This window comes from Podarcis liolepis (assembly GCF_965112155.1).
Source record: "Podarcis liolepis genome assembly, chromosome: 7".
Classification (NCBI taxonomy): Eukaryota; Metazoa; Chordata; class Lepidosauria; order Squamata; family Lacertidae; genus Podarcis; species Podarcis liolepis.
Window position 1 is genome coordinate 551,182 of NC_139561.1, and position 23,003 is coordinate 574,184.

Genomic DNA, 23,003 nt, shown 5'->3' on the forward strand with positions numbered 1-23,003 from the left:
AGGATATTCTTTGTGCAGGGAGACACAAACACACACCTCTGTATAATCAGAAATAAGCATGGTTTGTTATCTTTTAAATAGGGGTGCTTATGGTGCTGGCATCTGCCAGTTTCGTCTGCACTGGAGATGTTCACCCAAGATGGTTACTGGATATTTCTGACAAACTGTTGCATCCCATTACTCTTCTAGAAGTACATTTCCAGAATCAGTGACTTTCAGGGGTGAACACTGTTGACTTTCAGAGGCTGGGTTTTCCACTGTTTCCCCATTAACAACAAATGTTTCGCTTGGTGATACTCCTAAACTGTGCTCCTAAAATTTCCCCCTTTTTTAAAAATGATGTTTATTGAGAATTTTAAAGTTACAAAGAAAGAAGAAAGAAAAGACAAGATAAGAAGAAGAGATAAAGAAGTAGATAAACAGAACAATTAAACAATACAGATCAATAAAAACCAAAGTAAAAAAAAAGTAACAAAACACACAATACATCTAAATCAAAAAACAAAAATTAACAAACAACTAAAAAACAAGTCTAATATTCCCATATCCTTAACTTTCATTAACTTATTTCAACGACCTCCTCACACCTCCCTTTTTTGTATTCTAGTTGTTAATTATCTCAGCAAATCCTTTCCATCTTTCACAATATTCTGTCATTTAAATTTCCTTAATCTATTTTAACCTTATCTTACCTAAAAAACTCTAAAACTTAAAACTTATATATACCAAATTCTTTTAACCGTAACATATTCTTTCATAATTCTTTTTGACATTTCTGCTAAGGCCAAATAATTTCATTCCAACATTTTTCTAATACTCATTCATTTTACAATACTTTTCTAAATAAATTTTGAAACTTTCTTCCAATTTTTATCCATCGTCTCTTCTTCCTGGTCTCAGGTTTTGTCAGTCCTTTCTTGTCTATCTAGTCCATCAGCCTGGTGCTCTTATGTCCGAGGCTCTTAAATCTTTTCCATGTCCCTTCTGCAGGTCTTCTTCTTGTTTATACCTGCCCTTTACTTCATCTTTTGTTGATCTTTTTCTTGTTTTCTTTCCTTTCTCATTGGGGGGTAGGTCTCGGGAGGACTCCAATCCAAAAGTATCTCCATCTCTCCTCAGCAGATCAGCCCATTCCCCACAGTCCCATTCCCCACAGTCAACACTGTAATCCAAAAAATATTTAAAAGCATGTTTCAAAGTCTTTCCAAAATTAAGAGCCCTCACAACTCCAGACCCCCCCTGGTCCACTCCAGATTCGAACTTCAAGAACAGCGGCTTATACTCCTGCAAGGCCTCGGATCTCTCCATTTGTGTTATTTGAGGTTCAACAACAACCTCCTCCATTTTCTTCTGCCCTTGCGCTTGCCCTATCAAAACAGATTCCTGAGCTGGTTCCTGAATGGTTTCTATATGGGTATTCGCCGTTTGTCCAAAGTTTTTAACTGCAACAGTCATCAAATCCATCTTCTCATGCATCTGCTCCAGCAAGGCACTTGTCTTGCAAAAAGCAAGCACCAAGACTTCTTGTAAACATGGAAGAGGAGGAGCCAACATGGCGCCGAGGTAAGACGCGCTTACCGGTGCTCTTTGGACTTCTTTTAATCTTCTTTTAATCTTTTATACTTTTATCTCAACTGACTCAGTCAGTTTTTGAAGTATTTTAAAATTGCTGCAGCCGCATACTATGGACACTCTTTGAGAGATTTGGCTCTGCTCCAGACTGCTGCAAGCTGCTCTTTGTTTCTCTCGTATCAGCGGGCCGGCTTTAGCTGCTAAAGGAGTTGAGAACGCCATTATCTTAATTGCGTGTCAAGTGTTATGTTATTTTAAGAATCGTATAATCCCTGGCCTGAGGAAAGTATGGGTCAGAAAAAACGCTTGAGAGACTTTGACGAGCCCCTATCATCCCCTAAACCAAAACTATCAAGGTTGGTGCCACACCGGAATGGAGGAGGGAGTGACCATGCCGAGCAATGCTTTGCAGTGGAAACCCAAAACCGCTTCCTACCTCTAATTGATTTAGAAGCTACTCCAATTCCGATGACTGCTGAAAATCGAAAAACTTGAATCAACAACACAATCTTCAGTTTGTGAGGTCAAAAACTTATTGCCTCACCCCCATTCAGATAAAATAATGGAGACTAAAACTAAATATATCTTAAATTCCCAATTGAACAATCAGATATTAACTCTGCAACCCAAGAAAAGTTGCCTTTCTGTCAGGTCAGAAATAGGAAGATGGTCAACACTAGAAGGAGCTAAAGACTGCTTAAGGAAACTTTTAAAAATTAAGAAACATCAGATTGACCTATATGCTGTGATGCCCCTTCCCCGGCAGACCAACTTCTTGAAGGTGATACTTGCGTTCCACTCTGAAAAGATACCATCTATTATTGTTAGGAGGAAAACGCTTTTGTCCATGGCCAACATTGTAGCCACGAGGGTTTTTACAGACAGCAAGATCAAACCCCTTCTAAATAGGTGCCCTGGCGGTGAGGACATTAGGACAAGAGACTCTGCCTTACTTCAAAATACTGTCAGGCCCAACCGCGATGACTCTGCAGCGTGCCATCCTCAACCAAACTCGATACCCTCTCAAACTGCTATATATGAGGACTATAATCTGCAGACTGCCCTCAACGAAAGGGAACTTATTGATTCGTTCAGAGCCCTCCCTCCGAAAGAACAGTCGGTGATGATGCAAAGATTTGACATGCTTAAATCTCAGCTTTTGCAAGTCCAACATAGAGGGGAAGATACTAACGATGTCTCAAATAATCCCACTTGGGCTTCAGCCCAGCCCCACTCTGAATTCAAAAACCATCCGACAAGACTCAAATCTTCAAGTTGTTTCTGCACCGTGCGCTACATCACGAGACAACCAGGCTCTGCCATCCTCACTGAACCTTCATCTATATTCATCGACCAACATACCTAAGGACGAAATTCTGATTTCCCTGCTTGACTCAAATCCTTCTTTAACTCACTCATCTATGCCAGAGCTAGAATCTTCTCCAGTTTCGACCAGATATAGAAGTAGTCCACAAGTGATGCCCCTGAGAGAGTCTTCCGCAATTTCCATCCCCGTGATGCCCCCTCAATTACCTCCTTCAAAGGAAACTGCGAATGTTACACCTCGGGACCCGCCGTCGGAAACGATTGAAGACCCGATGGGACGCATCAATAAAATCATCCGAATGTCGGATGATAAATCTGTGAGAGGGTTTACCCCGACGGACTCAATTTCCCCCTACCTGGGTATTTCTCCGTCAAGTTGTACCAAGAATTTCGAAATGAAGAGACTTCCTGTTCAGAGATCTACTTTCAGTGGATCATCCACGGTGTGCCAACAGTCAAACCAAATTGTTAAAAACTTTAATTTGGAGGGCGCCTCACAGTTACCATCTTTCCAAAGTAAAATAACTGACTTTTTTGTTACATCTTCTGTCTTCAACAGAGAGTCTGCCCCCCCTCCGTTTTGACTGTTAAAAGAACAGCACAGAAGTCCCCAGCTAGCAGTCCTAAGTTGGAACATTGCTGGCTGGAAAAGGAAAAGATTAGATCCCAAATTTCTGTCCTATATAAACTCTTTCCAGATAATCCTTTTGCAAGAAACATGGGAAGAAGATAAAATAGATATAAATGGCTTTGAACTGATATCACTTCCAGCTATCCCCTCCCAGAAAGGTGGCCGGTCCAGAGGCGGTCTTGCAATCACCATATCGCTTAAAATGAGAGCTAAACTCTCGCTAGTTCATACCTTTCCTCCTTTTGCTTTTACTGGTCTGATTTCAAGTGAAAAATTCTCACTATTAATCACCAATGTTTATCTTCCTCCAGGTGGTCTGATATCAGACCTTCATTATAGATGGGATTCTCTGGAAGATCATTTATTGGCATGCTATGTTAAGTACCCTAATATTCCATCGATAATGGGTGGTGACTTCAATGCACGTACAGCCGCCAACTGGAATGGGATAATTAAGGCCAAGTGGTGGGTATCTCCCCCCTACCCAAAATCTGATTTAATCTCTTTCACATCAAGAAGATCTAAGGACAACAGAGTGAATGAGGCGGGAGTCCTTCTTTATCAATTGGCCATTCGTATGAATTTGAACATTCTAAATGGCAACTGCCCTCCGGACGTGCCAGGTGAATTCACTCATTTGGGCACAACATCAAATAGTGTCCTAGATTATCTTCTAGTCTCAGAGGGAGGGTTATTAGTTAATCACATAGAGCAAAAATAATAAAAAGTCATCCCCCCCTTTCAGTTCCGTTGCATTCCATTCCACATACCAGCTTATCTGTAGTACTTTGATGTAATCTTCCATCTCAATCTTCTTCATTTCAGTGGCAAAATTGTTAGCAGATAAAAACCTCCTGCCTCTCTTGAAGCATGTGCGTTATCTTTCTCCAATTTTTTTCCTTTTAAGTAACGCAACTAGTTTCGCTCCTGGAAGTAGCTTCGGAGGAGTTCTGAAACTTGCCGAGGGTTGTACACCAAGTGCCTCACCCCCTCCTTCTTCCGAACTCGGGGGTGATTTATGGCAACAGCGGGTGAAAACTGCATCTCTCCCCCCTGGAGAGATGAGGGAGACTGATTTGCTCCCCATAATCAGCCTCTAATTACCTCGTGTGAGCTGGATAGATGTTAATATCCGCCATCTTCCAAGGTGCCCCTAGCGGCCCCCCAATAACTTGGCTTTGTTAGGGAGGAAAGGATAGAAAACTGCCACTCCCAAAGTTACTGGATTGTGTTGTCCCTGAAATTTGTTCATTTTTTATTATTCTGCAGCAGTTTTAGCCCCCACACAATTGAAATAAATCAATGGGTCAGATATTTCAGTCTAGCACTAGTAAATCTGTGGCTGTCACTGGATTGGTAAAATGTGTGAGGGGGAAGGCCTTACATTCTTCCATCCGGCAGCATGGATGCAGCCTTTGCCAATTTGGTGCCACTATGCTGGCAGGGATGAGAGTTGGAGCCCAAACTGCCCTATTTGGCCTTCCCAGTCCTTGCTCCAAACAAATATAAACATTTCTATGGTGTAAAAGTAACCATGTTAATAAAAATCAGTTAAAATAGTAAGTTCAGAATTCAATTAAAATGCCTGCTGGAATTTAAAAAAAGAAGTATTCAATAGGTAGCAGAAATTCAGCAAGGAGGAAGCCTGTCTGACCTCAACTTGGAGTTCCATATAATTAGGCCCCTAATACTGAGCAGGCGGCTCCTAGTGGATGTGAGTCTGCATTTGAGCCATGGAGGACTTCCCTGAAGACCTCAGGGTACAAGGGATGAGCAGGCCTCTGAGTTATCCAGTGACCAAGCTGTTAAGGGCCTTGCAGAGAATCTTGAACCGGGCTCAATATCATCCGATATACTAATAATAATTAAACTAGAAAATGAAAAAAGGAAAGTTATTTCCTCAATGAGTTCACCATGAGGAAGGAAGGGATGTGATTCAGGGGCAAAGCACCTGCTTTGCTTGCAGAAGGTCCCAGGTTCAGTTTCTGACATCTCCAGGCAGGGCTGGGAATGTCCATTGTCTGAAACCTGGGACAGCCTCTGCCTGTCCTTTTAGACAATGCTTTTAGACAAGGTGGGCCCAAGTTCCTCTCTTGTAAACAGCCAGACAGCTGGTGGGGAGGAAAGGGAACAAGGCATGTTGATCACAGTATGTGGGGTTTATTATCTCTTTGGATCAGAATTTTGTTGGCACATAATGCACCATATTCCTATCCCCGTGAATGGAAGTTTTCACAGTTGGCAAATGGTTCCCTTATTCACCAAATAGATTTAGCAAGCTGGGTCAATATTTATAGGATCAATTTTGTACAGCAAAGAAGGTCAATTTTTAATTTGCATGCCTGCATACACACTTATGCAATGCATATCATCCAGCCTGAGTTGAACACTTTAACACCTTTTGCTTGAGTCTCTTGTTGGAATCAATGGTCCTTAAAAGTGATTGTTAATACTCTGCCCAGGAGTGTGAGGTGGGCTTACACATACAGTGGTGCCTCGCAAGACGAAATTAATTCGTTCCGCAATTCTCTTCGTCTTGCGGGTTTTTCGTCTTGCGATGCCCGGTTTCCCATAGGAATGCATTGAAAATCAATTAATGCGTTCCTAGGGAAACCACCTTCAGGCCAGGTCCGGGGACAGTCTGTCCCCGGACCTCTTCTGAAGGCTGGGGGGGGGGGGAGGGCTTTTCTTCCCACCCACCGGAATTTAAAAAAACCCCGGGACAGCGGAGGACTTCTCCGCTGTCCGGGCGATCTTAAAATGCTGGCGGGCGGCATTTTAAAATCGCCCCGGACAGCGGAGGACTTCTCCGCTGTCCGGGGCGATTTAAAAGCCCCTGGGAAGGCAGGCAGGGGGGAGCAAAGACTTTCGCCCCCTGCCCGCCTTCAGAAGGTGTTCCCACCCCCCCGCCCGGCTTCGCAGCAGCGCTACGAAGCCCGGCAGCTGGGGCAGCTGTTCCCGCCCCACCTCCCCCCTTCGGAACATCGTTCCGAAGTGGGGCGGATGGGGCAGCTGTTCCCGCCCCCCCTCCCTCCTTCGGAACATCGTTCCGAAGTGGGGCGGATGGGGCAGCTGTTCCCGCCCCACCTCCCCCCTTCGGAACATCGTTCCGAAGTGGGGCGGCTGGGGCAGCTGTTCCCGCCCCACCTCCCCCCTTCGGAACATCGTTCCGAAGTGGGGCGGATGGGGCAGCTGTTCCCGCCCCCCCTCCCCCCTTCGGAACATCGTTCCGAAGTGGGGCGGCTGGGGCAGCTGTTCCCGCCCCACCTCCCCCCTTCGGAACATCGTTCCGAAGTGGGGCGGCTGGGGCAGCTGTTCCCGCCCCACCTCCCCCCTTCGGAACATCGTTCCGAAGTGGGGCGGCTGGGGCAGCTGTTCCCGCCCCACCTCCCCCCTTCGGAACATCGTTCCGAAGTGGGGCGGCTGGGGCAGCTGTTCCCGCCCCACCTCCCCCCTTCGGAACATCGTTCCGAAGTGGGGCGGATGGGGCAGCTGTTCCCGCCCCACCTCCCCCCTTCGGAACATCGTTCCGAAGTGGGGCGGATGGGGCAGCTGTTCCCGCCCCACCTCCCCCCTTCGGAACATCGTTCCGAAGTGGGGCGGATGGGGCAGCTGTTCCCGCCCCCCCTCCCCCCTTCGGAACATCGTTCCGAAGTGGGGCGGATGGGGCAGCTGTTCCCGCCCCCCCTCCCTCCTTCGGAACATCGTTCCGAAGTGGGGCGGATGGGGCAGCTGTTCCCGCCCCCCCTCCCTCCTTCGGAACATCGATCCGAAGTGGGGCGGATGGGGCAGCTGTTCCCGCCCCCCCCTCCTTCGGAACATCGTTCCGAAGTGGGGCGGATGGGGCAGCTGTTCCCGCCCCCCCTCCCTCCTTCGGAACATCGTTCCGAAGTGGGGCGGATGGGGCAGCTGTTCCCGCCCCCCCTCCCTCCTTCGGAACATCGTTCCGAAGTGGGGCGGCTGGGGCAGCTGTTCCCGCCCCACCTCCCCCCTTCGGAACATCGTTCCGAAGTGGGGCGGCTGGGGCAGCTGTTCCCGCCCCACCTCCCCCCTTCGGAATATCGTTCCGAAGTGGGGCGGATGGGGCAGCTGTTCCCGCCCCCCTCCCCCCTTCGGAACATCGTTCCGAAGTGGGGCGGATGGGGCAGCTGTTCCCGCCCCCCGCTTCGGAACAGCGTTTTAAAATGCTGGGGGTCGGCAGCGAACGCTCCCGACCCCCAGCATTTTAAAATCTCCCCGGGACAGAGACTTCTCTGCTGTCCCTTGGAGATTTTAAAATGCTGGGGGTCGGCAGCGAACGCTTTGCTCCCGCCCGCCAGCATTTTAAGATCGCCCGGGGCAGGCGGGGGGGAGGCAGGCAGGGGGGAGCAAAGACTTTTGCCCCCCGCCGGCCTTCAGAAGAGGTCCTCTTCTGAAGGCCGGCTGTGGGCGAAAGTCTTTGCTCCTGACAGCCAGCATTTCCCTATGGGCTTTCGTCTTGCGATGCAAGCCCATAGGGAAATTCGTCTTGCGAAGCGCCTCCAAAACAGAAAACCCTTTCGTCTTGCGGGTTTTCCGTCTTGCGAGGCATTCGTCTTGCGGGGTACCACTGTATGTTTCTTAATCTAAAGGTTTGTCTCAGATGACTCAGAGGACCCTGGAGCTTGTGTGTATTCTGTGAATTGCTGAATTGCAGTAAATAGAGCCTATGGGCATCTTTTAGGCATGAATACTCAAAACACGGATGCAAAACTGTTCTAAAGTTTTCTGCAGGTAACACACTGTTTTAGTCATCTCTCTGTAGATTTAAAAAGTCAGAATTTCTGTCCTACTGCATTTAATAATTTAACATGAGCTTTAATGTTCAGGCAGTTGTTGCATTTCCACCATTTATCTCTTCCATTAGGGTAAAAAAGAAGATCTAAGTGCCCAATTTTGAGCTCAGATCTACTGGGCTGAGCATATTAGGATCCTGTCGATCTCTGTCTCAGCTGTGCTATGCCAGCATAAGTCTCCAAACCCAGCTGAGCTGGAGATACAGTGCTACCTCGAGTTACAAACGCCTCAGGTTACAAATGCTTCAGGTTACAAACTCTGCTAACCTGGAAGAGTTACCTTGAGTAGAGAACTTTGCCACAGGATGAGAACAGAAATGGTGTGCCAGCGGTGCAGCGACAACAAGAGGCCCCATTAGCAAAAGCATGCCTCTAGTTAAGAACAGTTTCAGGTTAAGAACGGACCTCCAGAATGAATTAAATTTGCAACTAGAGGTACCACTGTATGCTGGCATAAATCTCCCATCATGGTTTAGCCAGTGCTCAGCCAGCTTAGTCAAGATGAGTGGATATATATCTTATTTCCCAAGGAAAACCCACTTCTCAGTGCTAAATCACAGCAAACTGGAGAAAACCTGAATTGCTGTTTACTTTGACTGAGCGCTGGAGAGTGGTTTTCCCCATGGAAAAGCATTGGGATGAGAGGAAGTGTAGAGAAGCCCTCACTTCCTTGCTTGTCTCTGGCTGTGTGGCATATTATTTATTTATTATTCTGTATTAAATGTCTAAACTACCCTTCATCTGAGGATCACAGGGCAGTTTAGATATATAAAAAAGACAAAAATACATAGCATAGTAACAAACAGAAACAATTAACCCCACCCCCATTTTAATAGGCCACAGATTGTCTAATTGAAGGGACGCAAGTAGCTCTGTGGGTTAAACCACAGAGCCTAAGACTTGCCAATCAGAAGGTCGGCGGTTCGAATCCCCGTGGCGGGGTGAGCTCCCGTTGCTCGGTCCCTGCTCCTGCCAACCTAGCAGTTCGAAAGCACATCAAAGGGCAAGTAGATAAATAGGTACCGCTTTGGCGGGAAGGTAAACGGCGTTTCCGTGCACTGCTCTGGTTCGCCAGAAGCAGCTTGGTCATGCTGGCCACAAGCTGCGGACAAATGCCGGCTCCCTTGGCCAATAAAGCGAGATGAGCGCCACAACCTCACAGTCGGTCACTACTGGACCTAATGGTCAGGGATCCCTTTACCTTTTATTGTCTAATTAGCCAGAAGCCTGGGAGAAGAGGAATGTTTTTGCCTGGTACAAAGATATTGTTATAGATTTTGGAAGAATTAGCGAAAGCTAAAATCAGTGACACACTTTTCCAACAACACAAGAGACGACTCTACACATGGACATCACCAGATGGGCAGCATCAAAATCAGATTGATTATATTCTCTGCAGCCAAAGATGGAGAAGCTCTATGCAGTCAGCAAAAACAAGACCTGGAGCTGACTGTGGCTCAGTTCATCAGCTTCTTATAGCAAAATTCAAGCTTAAACTGAAGAAAGTAGGGAAAACCACTGGGCCAGTAAAATACGATCTAAGTCAAATCCCTTATGAATACACAGTGGAAGTGAGGAACAGGTTTAAGGATTTAGATTTGGTGGACAGAGCGCCTGAAGAACTATGGATGGAGGCTCGCAACATTATACAGGAGGCAGCAACGAAAACCATCCCAATGAAAAGGAAATGTAAGAAAGCAAAGTGGCTGTCCAACGAGGCCTTACAAATAGTGGGGGAGAGAAGGCAAGCAAAATGCGAGGGAGATAGTGAAAGATACAGGAAATTGAATGCAGATTTCCAAACAATAGCAAAGAGAGAAAAGAAGGCCTTCTTAAACAAGCAATGCAAAGAAATAGAGGAAAACAACAGAATGGGAAGAACCAGAGATCTGTTCAAGAAAATTGGAGATATGAAAGGAACATTTTGTACAAAGATTACCATAATAAAGGACAAAAGTGGTAAGGACCTAACAGAAGCAGAAGACATCAAGAAGAGGTGGCAAGAATACACAGAAGAATTATACTAGAAAGATATGGATGGCTCGTACATCCCAGGTAGTGTGGTTGCTGACCTTGAGCCAGACATCCTGAAGAGTGAAGTCAAATGGGCCTTAGAAAGCACTGCTAATAACAAGGCCAGTGGAAGTGATGGTATTCCAGCTGAACTATTTAAAATTTTAAAAGATGATGCTGTTAAGGTGCTACATTCAATATGCCAGCAAGTTTGGAAATCTCAGCAGTGGCCAGAGGATTGGAGAAGATCAGTCTACATCCCAATCCCAAAGAAGGGCAGTGCCAAAGAATGCTCCAACTACCGCACAATTGCACTCATTTCACACGCTAGCAAGGTTATGCTTAAAATTCTACAAGGTAGGCTCAAGCAGTATGTGGACCGAGAACTCCCAGAAGTGCAACCTGGATTTAGAAGAGGCAGAGGAACCAGAGACCAAATTGCAAACATGCGCTGGATTATGGAGAAAGCTAGAAAGTTCCAGAAAGACATCTACTTCTGCTTCATTGACTATGCAAAAGCCTTTGACTGTGTCGACCACAGCAAACTATGGCAAGTTCTTAAAGAAATGGGAGTGCCTGATCACCTCATCTGTCTCCTGAGAAATCTCTATGTAGGACAAGAAGCTACAGTTAGAACTGGATATGGAACAACATGGATATGGAAAGGAGTACGACAAGGCTGTATATTGTCTCCCTGCTTATTTAACTTATATGCAGAATTCATCATGCGAAAGGCTGGGCTGGATGAATCCCTAGCCGGAATTAAGATTGCGGGGGGGGGGGGGGGATTCAACAACCTCAGATATGCAGATGACACAACCTTGATGGCAGAAAGTGAGGAGGAATTAAAGAACCTTTTAATGAGGGTGAAAGAGGAGAGCGCAAAATATGGTTTGAAGCTCAACATCAACAAAAACGAAGATCATGGCCACTGGTCCCATCACCTACTGGCAAATAGAAGGGGAAGAAATGGTATTGATGTCAGACTGACTGGGCGATAATTATTTGGGTCCTCTCTTTCCCCCTTTTTGAAAATAGGGACAACATTTGCCCTCCTCCAGTCTGCCGGGACTTCGCCTGTTCTCCAGGAATTCTCAAAGATGACTGCCAGTGGTTCTGAGATCACATCTGCCAGTTCTTTTAATACTCTTGGATGCAGTTCATCTGGCCCTGGAGACTTGAATACATCTAAACTAGCCAAGTATTCTTGCACTATCTCCTTAGTTATTCTGGGCTGTGTTTCCGTTGCTGAATCATTAGCTCCAAATTCTTCAGGTCAGGCATTGTTTTCTTTATCGGAGAAGACTGAGGCAAAGAAGGCATTGAGGAGTTCAGCCCTTTCTGTGTCCCCTGTTTGCATTTCACCATCTTCTCCTCTGAGTGACCCCACTGTTTCTTTGTTCTTCCTTTTGCTACAAACATACCCATAAAAGCCTTTTTTGTTGCTTTTAACCTCTCTAGCAAGCCTGAGTTCATTCTGTGCTTTAGCTATTCTGATTTTGTGTCTACACATGCTGGCTATTTGTTTGAATTCCTCTTTGGTGGTTTCCCCCCTTTTCCATTTTTTGTACACATCCTTTTTAAATCTTAACTCAGTTAAAAGTTCCTTAGATAGCCACCCTGGCTTCTTTAGGCACCTCCCATGTTTCCGTCTCATTGGTATTGCCTGAGGTTGTGCTTTTACTACCTCCCTTTTAACAAACTCCCAGCCATCATGAACTCCCTTTCCTTTTAGTATTACTGTCCATGGGATCTCATCCAGCACTTCCCTAAGTTTTATGAAGTCGGCTTTCTTAAAGTCAAGAAATTGAGTCCTAGTATGCTTGGCTGCTCCTTTCCGCTGTATAGTAAACTTCAGAAGAGCATGATCACTCGCGCCTAATGATCCTTCCACATTTACCCCACTAACCAGGTCATCAACATTGGTTAGGACCAGATCTAAAATGGCTGTTCCTCTTGTTGCTTCTCCCACTTTCTGGACAATGAAGTTGTCTGCAAGGCCAGTGAGGAATCTGTTTGACCTTATGCTCTTGGCTGAGTTTGACATCCAACAAATATCCGGGTAATTGAAGTCCCCCATTACTACTTTCTCCCTTCTTTTTGCATGCTTGGCCATCTGTTCCAGGAAGGCATCATCTATGTCCTCCGTTTGGCTTGGGGATCTATAGTAAACTCCCACAATGAGGTCACTGTTATTCTTCTCTCCCTTAATTTTGACCCAAATGCTCTCACTTTGGCTTTGAGGTTCTAAATCTTGGATCTCTTCACAGGTATACACATCCCTGACATATAACGCCACTCGTCCTCCTTTCTTGTCTGGTCTGTTTCTCTGAAATAGATTGTATCCCTCCATTATTACATTCCAATCGTGGGACTTATCCCACCAGGTTTCAGTGATGCCTATTATGTCATATTTAGTTTGCTGTACCAAGAGCTCAAGCTCATCTTGTTTATTTCCCATGCTTTGCGCATTAGTGTACAGACATTGAAGTCCATTAATCATTCCCCCGTGTCTCTTATTTAAGGATTTTTTCCTCCCACCACTAGGTCTGCGTGCTGTTTGCTCCATTTGGTCTATGACATTTGGATGATCATTTTCATCAATTGATAGACTCCTACCTTCAGGAGCACTGTCTCCCTCCCCCACATTAGTCAGTTTAAAGCCCTCCTGATGAGGTTTCTGAGATTTTTGGCAAAAACATTTCTCCCAGCCGTTGTGAGGTGCAGCCCATCGCTTGCCAGAAGTCCATCTTCAAGAAACTGCAGTCCGTGATCTAAGAATCCAAACCGTTCCTGTTTACACCATTTGCGAAGCCAGCTGTTCACTTCCACTATTTTTCCCTCTCTCCCTGGGCCACATCGTTCAACTGGGAGGACAGATGAGATGACAATTTGTGCATTTAATTGCTTCAATTTCCTGCCCACAGCCTCGTAGTCTCTTTTGATCTTCTGGAGGCTATTGCTTGCAGTGTCATTGGTTCCCACACTAACCAAGAGGAAGGGGTATTTGTCAGTGGGTTTTGCAGTCGTTCAGTTACATCTTGGATCTTAGCCCCGGGGAGACAGCACACTTCCCGAGACATCTTGTCAGGCCCACAGATCACTGCTTCTGTTCCCCTCAGTAGGGAATCCCCTATCACCACTACACGGCTCCTCTTAGGTTTGGTTGGGGTTCTTCCATGAGCTGTCCGTTCCAAGGTCGCCTGCACATTCCCTGAGGACTGACTTTGCTGCTAGTCTTCATATACCTGATCGACTGTAATGAGGGAGAGATCCTCAAATGGAGTCTGCTCTTTGTCTTCCATGCTAGGGGAGGGAACCTCAAAGTGACTGTGTATTTCTAAACAATCAGAGCGAACCCTGGGCCTCCTACGTATTTGAGTCACGTTTCTCCATATATCTGGCTCCTGTGTTGGTGAACTAGCCTCCTTCTCAGGGGAGTCCCCTGTCACCTCCTTGGTGGAGACGGTGTGCTCTGTTGCTTCCAAGAAGAGCTCCAGCTCTCTAATTCTTGGAGCGTAGCTACAAGTTCTTCCAGTTGCTGGTCTTTGTCTTTTAAGAGGGCAATCAACATGCAATTGCTGCAGGTAAAGCTGCCTGCAACCTTTGGCAAGATGGCAAACATTACGCAGGAACCGCAGGCGACTGCAGCTGTTCTCTCCCCCTCCATCTTGAGAACGTGTCGTTGGGGGTGGCTAGAGCGGTCCTCCATCATAAAAAGCGTGAAGACAGGACAAATAACTTCCCCCAAATAACTCAAACTGTGCACGCCGCTAGGCGCACGCCACTGCCCTGCAAGCTCTGTTAAGCTCCTCCCACAGCTAATCACCTGCCTCAACAGAAACCCTGCCCCCTCTGACCTTTGCACAGGGAGAGCAGCTAATCAGCCACAAAGAAACACACACACACACACGAAAACCCTTTTTGCTCCTTCTTCAATTGCTGCCCTGCAAGCTCTGATAAGCTCCTCCCACAGCTAATCACCTGCCTCAACAGAAACCCTGCCCCCTCTGACCTTTGCACAGCGAGAGCAGCTAATCAGCCACAAAGAAACACACACATCCACGCCACTAGCTGCAAGAACTTCAAAAGAAACAATTTGGATGAAGGAATGCACATATTTCAAGGCAGGAGGGGGAGTAAAGACTGCTAACAGAAGAGATCTCTGATAAAACAAGACAAGAATAAATCATGAGAAGATACGCCAAGATACGGTATGGCAAATGACTGATGGGGGAGGGGGAAAAAACTTTCCTTTCTTTCCTTATGTGATTAAACAAGAATCCCCTCCCCTCACGAGTCAGAAATGTCGTTTTAAGGACTTAAGCTGTGGATTTAAGACTGTGTGGAGATAAACTTTCGAACCAAAGCATGTTTTAAGAAGAGCATGGAATGTACAAGAGCTCTGGAATGACGCAGTTAAAAATGCCGTCGCCATATTGGGAAGTTCTGTCGGAGGTCTTGAGTCTGGGAGGAGAAATAGGGAAATAGAGCTGCTTTTATATTGTGGGTGAAATTCCTCAGAGGACTTAAGAGCGACAGTTTTGCGAGATTAATGATGGAAAGAGTGATGTTATCTATGAAGGTGATGATATATGGAAACCATCTTGATTTAAGGATTGGAAGAACGGAAAAATTCACACAGGATTAATGTTGGTGTTTATCGGCTTAAGGAGACTATCAGAAGAGATCATAAAGAAAAAAGAGAAAATATATGAACAAGATGTGATGTTGAAACAGCAAGATAAGACTGGATAGAATTATGAACTCTGTTTGGACTGATTTGGTCTGATTTGGACATTAATGCAGTAGCAAGAAAATGATCAGAATCCCCCTTCGGATCTTGAAATATGGGTCCCCCCAACAAAATTTAAAATTCGGCTTTGTAATTCGGAATTTATGTGATGTGATTTAATTTGATTTGATTGGCTGGTTAATAAAAATTATATATATATATTTTTAAAAAGCAGAGACATCACCTTGCCGACAAAGGTCCATATAGTTAAAGCTATGGTTTTCCCAGTATGGAAGTGAGAGCTGGACCATAAAGAAGGCTGATCGCCGAAGAATTGATGCTTTTGAATTATGGTGCTGGAGGAGACTCTTGAGAGTCCCATGGACTGCAAGAAGATCAGACCTATCCATTCTTAAGGAAATCAGCCCTGAGTGCTCACTGGAAGAACAGATTCTGAAGCTGAGGCTCAAATACTTTGGCCACCTCACGAGAAGAGAAGACTCCCTGGAAAAGACCCTGATGTTGGGAAAGATGGAGGGCACAAGGAGAAGGGGACGACAGAGGACGAGATGGTTGGATAGTGTTCTCGAAGCTACCAGCATGAGTTTGACCAAACTGCGGGAGACAGTGGAAGACAGAAGTGCCTGGCGTGCTCTGGTCCAGGGGGTCACGAAGTGGCGGACCCCTGCAAAGTTGATGGGCATTGCCATTCAAATAGTGTGCATGCACCATATAATGTGATTGATTTTGTGGGGTGGGGCTTACCTGGGCCCCCGCAATATTTCATTCTAGTTGGCCACCGATCCTGGGAAGGCACCTGCAGCTCCCATTGCCATTCCAGTGCATGATGGCCTTGCAGAGACCCAGCTATAGTGGAGGCAGCAGCAGCTGCACCACCAGCGGATGCCGTCTCACAGTGGCTAACCAGTGGTCTATGGGAAGCCTGCAAGTCAAACTTGAGCACACTAGGACTCTTTCCACTTGTGATTCCCAAGAAATCATATTCAAATGCATGCCTGCTCTGATACTGGAAATAGCATGCAGTTAGCCATCATTACTTTACAGCAGCAGAGCGATTAAGTTCAAACAAAAGAAGAAGGGGCGGGGAGCAAGCTGGTGCCATCATCACTTGTCTAAGTAAATCTCCTAACCCTGAATTTTAAAACATTTTTTCGTCCTGGTCCTCCGCCAATTTCTTCCTCCTTTCCTTCATGCTCCCTCCCCTTTGTTTCCAAAAGCTTCAGCTCAGCTCTAAATTACCCTAGAATTTGGCCTCTGTCCTCAGTGCTTCAGGATTAATACAGGCACATTCACCCAAAAGAGCATATCTCATGTCATCTTAACATCTCCGCCTCTGCTACCCCAGGAGTGTGGGTGGGAGATGTCAAAGTGTCTGGCTGCTTAATTCCAGATTCCAGCCCTCTTTCCCTTCTCCTGCAGTCTCCCTGCAACCCTCCCCTAGCAAATCCTCTCTGCAATATAGCAGGGCCTCAGCCTCTGGCAAATTTCAGGCGCATAATGAGTCTGAGATGCTTCTGTTTATTTTTCATGCACACTCTCAAATATGCCTCATGCATACCTCCAGTTCCTTGATAGTCTCTGTTGTATAGTTTATTTCTTTGTAGAGGCATATTTGATTATCCATCCCCTGCTGGTTGAGTCATCTGAAATGCATCTCAGACCATGTGGGGATTTGTAATGTCTCAACAGGATTTATATTGTAATATTCAGTAATGTTCTCCTTCCCCCTACCTCCTCTCCCTTACAAGCTTTAGGATTTTAAAACACACACACCTATGTCTCACATTAAGGGGAGTTAGATGCACCAATTATTTAGCAAGAGGTGAGGAACAAGGGAGGAAGCAAGGTTAAATGCTCAACAGTGCAAAGGACTTCTCATTTGATGGCTGAGAACAGTTTTTGCTGCAGGGGCCACATGTGGGGCTGGTCACTCACACTCAGGCTCATTGAGTGCATGCTGAGATTTTGTTTTTTTCTCTACCTAATCAAAACACAAATCTAGACCTATTGCATATTTTATGCCACTGAAAGCTACTTTTTCACAAGCAGGTTTCATTCTGAAAATAAAAATTCAAGGACTTCCGGGACAGCGCCATCGGCAATGGCGGAGTTCCTCTGACAGAGAGGAACCCGCTCCGTGAAAATCGGGTCTTGCCGCCACGGCGAAGGCAGAGACCCTTTAAAAATTCCAGGCGGAAGAAGCCTGGGAACGTGGGATTCAGCTGACACCAGGAGCGCCTCCCCTACTTGCAGGGAAACCCTTTTGGGGGGGGGTCCGAAGAGACGTGAGGTGAGTGGCGCGGTGTTTTGAATCAACCGCTACTTTTACTGAGTGAAGCCGCACAGCCGTTGCCGGAGAGCGCTGACTTTTTCCTGTGGACAATTGGACTCTAAACAAGTACCCGTGAGTAGAACGGAAAATTGGATTAAGTATTAAGAAATATTTCAATTTGGCACCGAAACGGGAAGGTTCTAAACAGGAAGTCCGCCTCCCATTTTTTGTAAATAGATTGAAGCAAAAACTTTGTAAGCTAAAGTCTGGAAAGTCGTATATAAAGTTCTAAATTTTCTTCATTCATCACCACCAAAACCCCTCTTGGAAGCAGGAGAAAAGAGGGGGATTTTTAACTGTTTAAGCCTGCAGGAGAGAGAGTAAAGAAAGACAAATTTTCCACCGTCTCAAACCTGGGAACGGGGTGTCAGAGACAGAAATTTATGGGGAAAGCTCATCGACTGTGAACGGAACGTCTTTTGACAGATAGTAAAAAAAAAAGAGAGAGAGAGAAATATATTGATCCCAATGCTGATTCTTGCAATCAAAAGAAACAAAGTATTTGAAAAGTGAAAGTAATTTTTCCTTGTTGGTCCTGCTTTTAAAAGATGGATACAAATAGAAATTGTCTCCTCTAGAGGGAGCTTGTTAATTTGTTGCCGGAGCTGATCTGGGGACCTCACAGCTGTATGATTAGGATCGTGAGACCTAACCTTGGGGGAAAAAATGTGTTTACAAGAAGTCTTGGTGCTTGCTTTTTGCAAGACAAGTGCCTTGCTGGAGCAGATGCATGAGAAGATGGATTTGATGACTGTTGCAGTTAAAAACTTTGGACAAACGGCGAATACCCATACAGAAACCATTCAGGAACCAGCTCAGGAATCTGTTTTGATAGGGCAAGCGCAAGGGCAGAAGAAAATGGAGGAGGTTGTTGTTGAACCTCAAATAACACAAATGGAGAGATCCGAGGCCTTGCAGGAGTATAAGCCGCTGTTCTTGAAGTTCGAATCTGGAGTGGACCAGGGGGGGTCTGGAGTTGTGAGGGCTCTTAATTTTGGAAAGACTTTGAAACATGCTTTTAAATATTTTTTGGATTACAGTGTTGACTGTGGGGAATGGGACTGTGGGGAATGAGCTGATCTGCTGAGGAGAGATGGAGATACTTTTGGATTGGAGTCCTCCCAAGACCTACCCCCCCAATGAGAAAGGAAAGAAAACAAGAAAAAGATCAACAAAAGATGAAGTAAAGGGCAGGTATAAACAAGAAGAAGACCTGCAGAAGGCACATGGAAAAGATTTAAGAGCCTCAGACATAAGAGCACCAGGTTGATGGACTAGATAGACAAGAAAGGACTGACAAAACCCGAGACCAGGAAGAAGAGACGATGGATGAAGATTGGAAGAAAGTTTCAAAATTTATTTAGAAAAGTATTGTAAAATGAATGAGTATTAGAAAAATGTTGGAATGAAATTATTTGGCCTTAGCAGAAATGTCAAAGAGAATTATGAAAGAATATGTTATGGTTAAAAGAATTTGGTATATATAAGTTTTAAGTTTTAGAGTTTTTTAGGTAAGATAAGGTTAAAATAGATTAAGGAAATTTAAATGACAGAATATTGTGAAAGATGGAAAGGATTTGCTGAGATAATTAACAACTAGAATACAAAAAAAAAGGAGGTGTGAGGAGGTCGTTGAAATAAGTTAATGAAAGTTAACGATATGGGAATATTAGACTTGTTTTTTAGTTGTTTGTTAATTTTTGTTTTTTGATTTAGATGTATTGTGTGTTTTGTTACTTTTTTTTGACTTTGGTTTTTATTGATCTGTATTGTTTAATTGTTATGTTTATCTACTTTATTTCTTCTTCTCCTTCTCTTGTCTTTTCTTTCTTCTTTCTTTGTAACTTTAAAATTCTCAATAAACATCATTAAAAAAAACAACTCAACCCAGATTATTTAATCCCCCTGTTTGAAAATGGATGGAGGCAGTCCCAGCTGAATAAAGGATTAGACAAAGGATAAAGTAGAAGCAAAAATATTGTTGCCTTCCACTCCCATCTCTGAGTAGTGCCAGATTCCAGGGGTTCCAGGCGCTTTCCCAGAGTTCATATTTCCTTTTGGAAATGAGGCACAGTGGAGATTGTGGTGTCTTTATGATATATGGTTTATAGGGTTCAAAAAATCATTATGACATAGTGTAGTTAACGATGATCATCCTGGACAAATCTGGTTTTTAATTCCATGTGAAACATTTTATAATGAATAGAGTACTTTTCACAAAATGTTTTCTGAGAAACCTTTGTACCACAACAAATTTTTGAATTTCCTTTTTATCATAATTCTTCTGCTTCTAGAATTCTATTGTTTGAGAACCATTATTTAATTTAATAACCTACTATGTTTGAAATGTAATATCAGTTTCTGACATTTTACCAACATCAGTGGTGACACTAATAGAGGGATAAATAATATTTTGGCAATGTATACTTAATCACCAATATTCTTCCAAACCATGATATTAGTAACGATAACTATATCTCCAGTTTTTCTGTTTCTTTATATAATTTCCCATGCTTAAGCTTTTCCATCATTTTCCCTTGTTACGTTCCCCCGTTCTCCTAGAAATCAAGTTCCACACATCTTCAAAACAAAGGCACATGAAACAAAAGAAAACACAACTTGTCCCCCTGGGCACATTATTTAAGAACCTGTTTGTGCTCCCCCTCCCCCACACTGTATGATGACACCAATGACAATCTTAGCTGCAGTGAACATTCATTTAGCAGCTGATGTACATGTTCCTGCACAACTTGATGTACATGTTCCTGCACAACATCAAAACTGTGTCAGGAGCTCATCCTACTCTTGAATAGGACCCTGGCAGAGACACGTGCCTTCCTGGTCGATCGTTCGGGAGCTCCATAAGCTTTCTTTTGCCCGAACATCACAGCGACCAATGCCAACAGACATTGACACACTTAGTTTCTTGCCTCTCTGAAGAAACAGTGTCTACCCTTACAGCCTTTGGGCGTGGTTTCCCGTACCTTGAGGACAAACCCTGTACCCCTTTCAAGACACTGGGTTTCAAGACCTGTGTCAAGACATCTAAATCTGCAACAGCTGTGTTAGCAAACTCCTGAGCATACCTGGTGGGCATTTCACCCTTTGTAGCTCCTCCTGATCTGCGCACCTCGCGCATCTCCTCCACTGTATCAGTGGAACTCACCTCAGTGCACCTGCTGTTTATAACAGCAACAGACTTAGTATCTATGGCAGTGTTTCCCAACCTTTTTTGGGCAAAGGCACACTTGTTTCATGAAAAAAATCTCGAGGCACACCACCATTACAGCCCCGTGACGTCAGCGCGCAGCGTCATGCCGGGAGGGACATGAATTGCTAGCAAATTACATAATCACCTCCTTGAGGGCTGGCTCATCTTCTCCGAAGGCAGAACCCCATTAATTAACAGCACAGACTCACACCATAGCAAAGAAGGGGGAAAACCTCAGTCACAGTCATGCACATGTGGGGGCTAAATGAGGACGAAGACCGGGCAGAGAGCAGGGTTCAAATCACCCCACCTGGCCAGGACAATCCCTGGGTGCTCCCTTGGGCCACTCGCCTGACCCACCTCGCAGGGCTGTTGTTGCGAGGATAACACGGGGAGAACCACGCGCGCCCCCGGGAGCTCCTTGGAGGAGAAAGTGGGCGATGAATGCAATGCACGAAATATATGAGAGGCGACCAGGTTTTGCAGGTGAGGGGCCCCCGCCAGCCTCCGCTTCCAACACCCGGCGCAACGACGCCGAAGTTTCCCCCCGGGCTCGGCTCGGGGAGCAGCGCTGCTCCCCCCCGGCTCCCCTTCGCCCTCCCGGCTCTCTCTGCCGCCCACTGGGGACCCCCCTCACCTGCCAAGTCCGGAGGCCGGTGGAAGTTGCATGCATGCATGCAGGGCGCCGCGTTGCCATTGCATTGCACTGCACTCCATGCAACGCCTGCACGCATGCATTGCCTTGTACGCCCGCCAAGGGGTCTCCCCGCGGTCCGATGCGTCCCCTCCGGCGCGGATGCAGCATTGCAAAAATACCCCCCCCCCCCGACGCAGCCCTACCTGGGGGGCAGCCTCCGCCGCTCCGCCTCCGCGGGGATCCCCGGGCTCCATCCTGCCGCCCGATCTCCGCGGGGGCGCAGGCAGGCTGCGCGGGGTCTGCGCGGAAGAGCCCCTGCCCGCCCGGCCGCCGCCGCTGCGCTCATTCCATGGCCGGGAGAAGAGCGCTTCAAACAAAACGCCCGGCCCGCCAGGCCACGCTGGGAAACGTAGTTTGTGCACCCCGCGCGGGCGCGGAGCACAAGGGCGAGGGGACTACGGATCCCGGCAGCCCCCGCGCCGGGGACGGAGGGGGAGAGGCCGGGTGCAGGGATGGAGGGACAGGTGGGCGAGCGAGTGAGTGAGTGGCAGCCGCCAAGCCTTGGCCGAGAGCCAGGAAGGGCCTCCCTGGAGGAGGATGAGGAGGGAGGCGCAGAGCGGGAGGGAGGGAGGGAACCCCAGGGGTCATCTAGTGACGGCGCCCCAATCGAAAATTTGACTTATATAAAAAAAAATCTTTCGAATTTTTTAATTTTTCCCGCGGCACACCAGGCAACATCTCGCGGCACACTAGTGTGCCGCGGAACAGTGGTTGGGAAACACTGATCTATGGGGCAATGGGGTAGCCTAGGAAAATACACACATCCCCCCCCCCCCGCTCTGCACTCAACATCCCCAATGAGTAAAATCAGCTTGGTATGAGGCTTTAGTACTCTGTACAAGCCTCCATACCACAGGAAGAATCTATGCTCCCTGCCTCGTGATGTCTCAACCCACATGTCAGACCCATCCATTGGCATCCTGGCTTTTTCCGGGTTTATCTTGTCACATTTCCCATCAGAAACTGTCTGAATCCAGGGAAAGACCTTGCAAACTATGTTTGCCGAGCATATCGCTCTGTGACTTTGGAACCCACATGTCAGATCCAATCATTGGCATCTTGGCTTTTTCCGGGTTTGCCTTTTCACTGTCATCATCACCAATAGGGTGCTTTTGTAAAATACCCATATTGCTTCCCCCCTTTGCTTTGTCCTGAGCACTGGTACATCTGACCATCTTCATGTCAGACAGCAGCAATCTGGGAGCTTCATGCTTACAACCTGCATGAAAAACATGGTTAACAGACAAAACATTACATGTCTCTTGAACCATTCCACCATCCCCTATGTTAACATTATAACATAGCAAGAACAAGCCATTTACACAATAAACATCACAATGTAAAATGTCGCTTTCGCTCTTCTGGGTTGTTTCACTCTGTTTGTTGCCATAAACAGAACAGCCACACTGCACCAGCTGGGCTTCTTGACCTGGAATGAAAGACATGTTAGACATCACAGCGTTACAGCTTTTCAGTTCTACGATCCAGGTGCTATGTACCCCCAACAAATCTCCACTCAACTGGTGGATCGAATCCTTCTGTGGCGTACACCTGGTGAACCAGTCCCATCTTCCACAAAGCTGTGCCTTCGCTTCATATTCTAGCACAAGAGATTCTTGCACCTCTGCCCTGGAACAGTTAGTCACCATCT

General features: G+C 46.1%; 1 protein-coding gene across 3 annotated transcripts in view; it reads right to left on the reverse strand.

Moving 5' to 3' along the window:
- The window catches only part of ZMAT4 (zinc finger matrin-type 4), a 252,599-nt gene that overhangs the window by 39,120 nt on the left and 190,476 nt on the right, over nucleotides 1-23,003 (reverse strand). The window contains exon 6 of one of the 3 annotated variants that reach the window (XM_083514428.1): nucleotides 22,160-22,571. The exons of the other annotated variants lie outside the window; for them this stretch is intronic. Coding sequence (XP_083370554.1) covers nucleotides 22,309-22,571 — 263 coding nt within the window. The 3' untranslated portion in view covers nucleotides 22,160-22,308. Of the gene's footprint in view, nucleotides 1-22,159; nucleotides 22,572-23,003 lie in introns of those variants that run through there. 3 annotated transcript variants of the gene reach the window in all.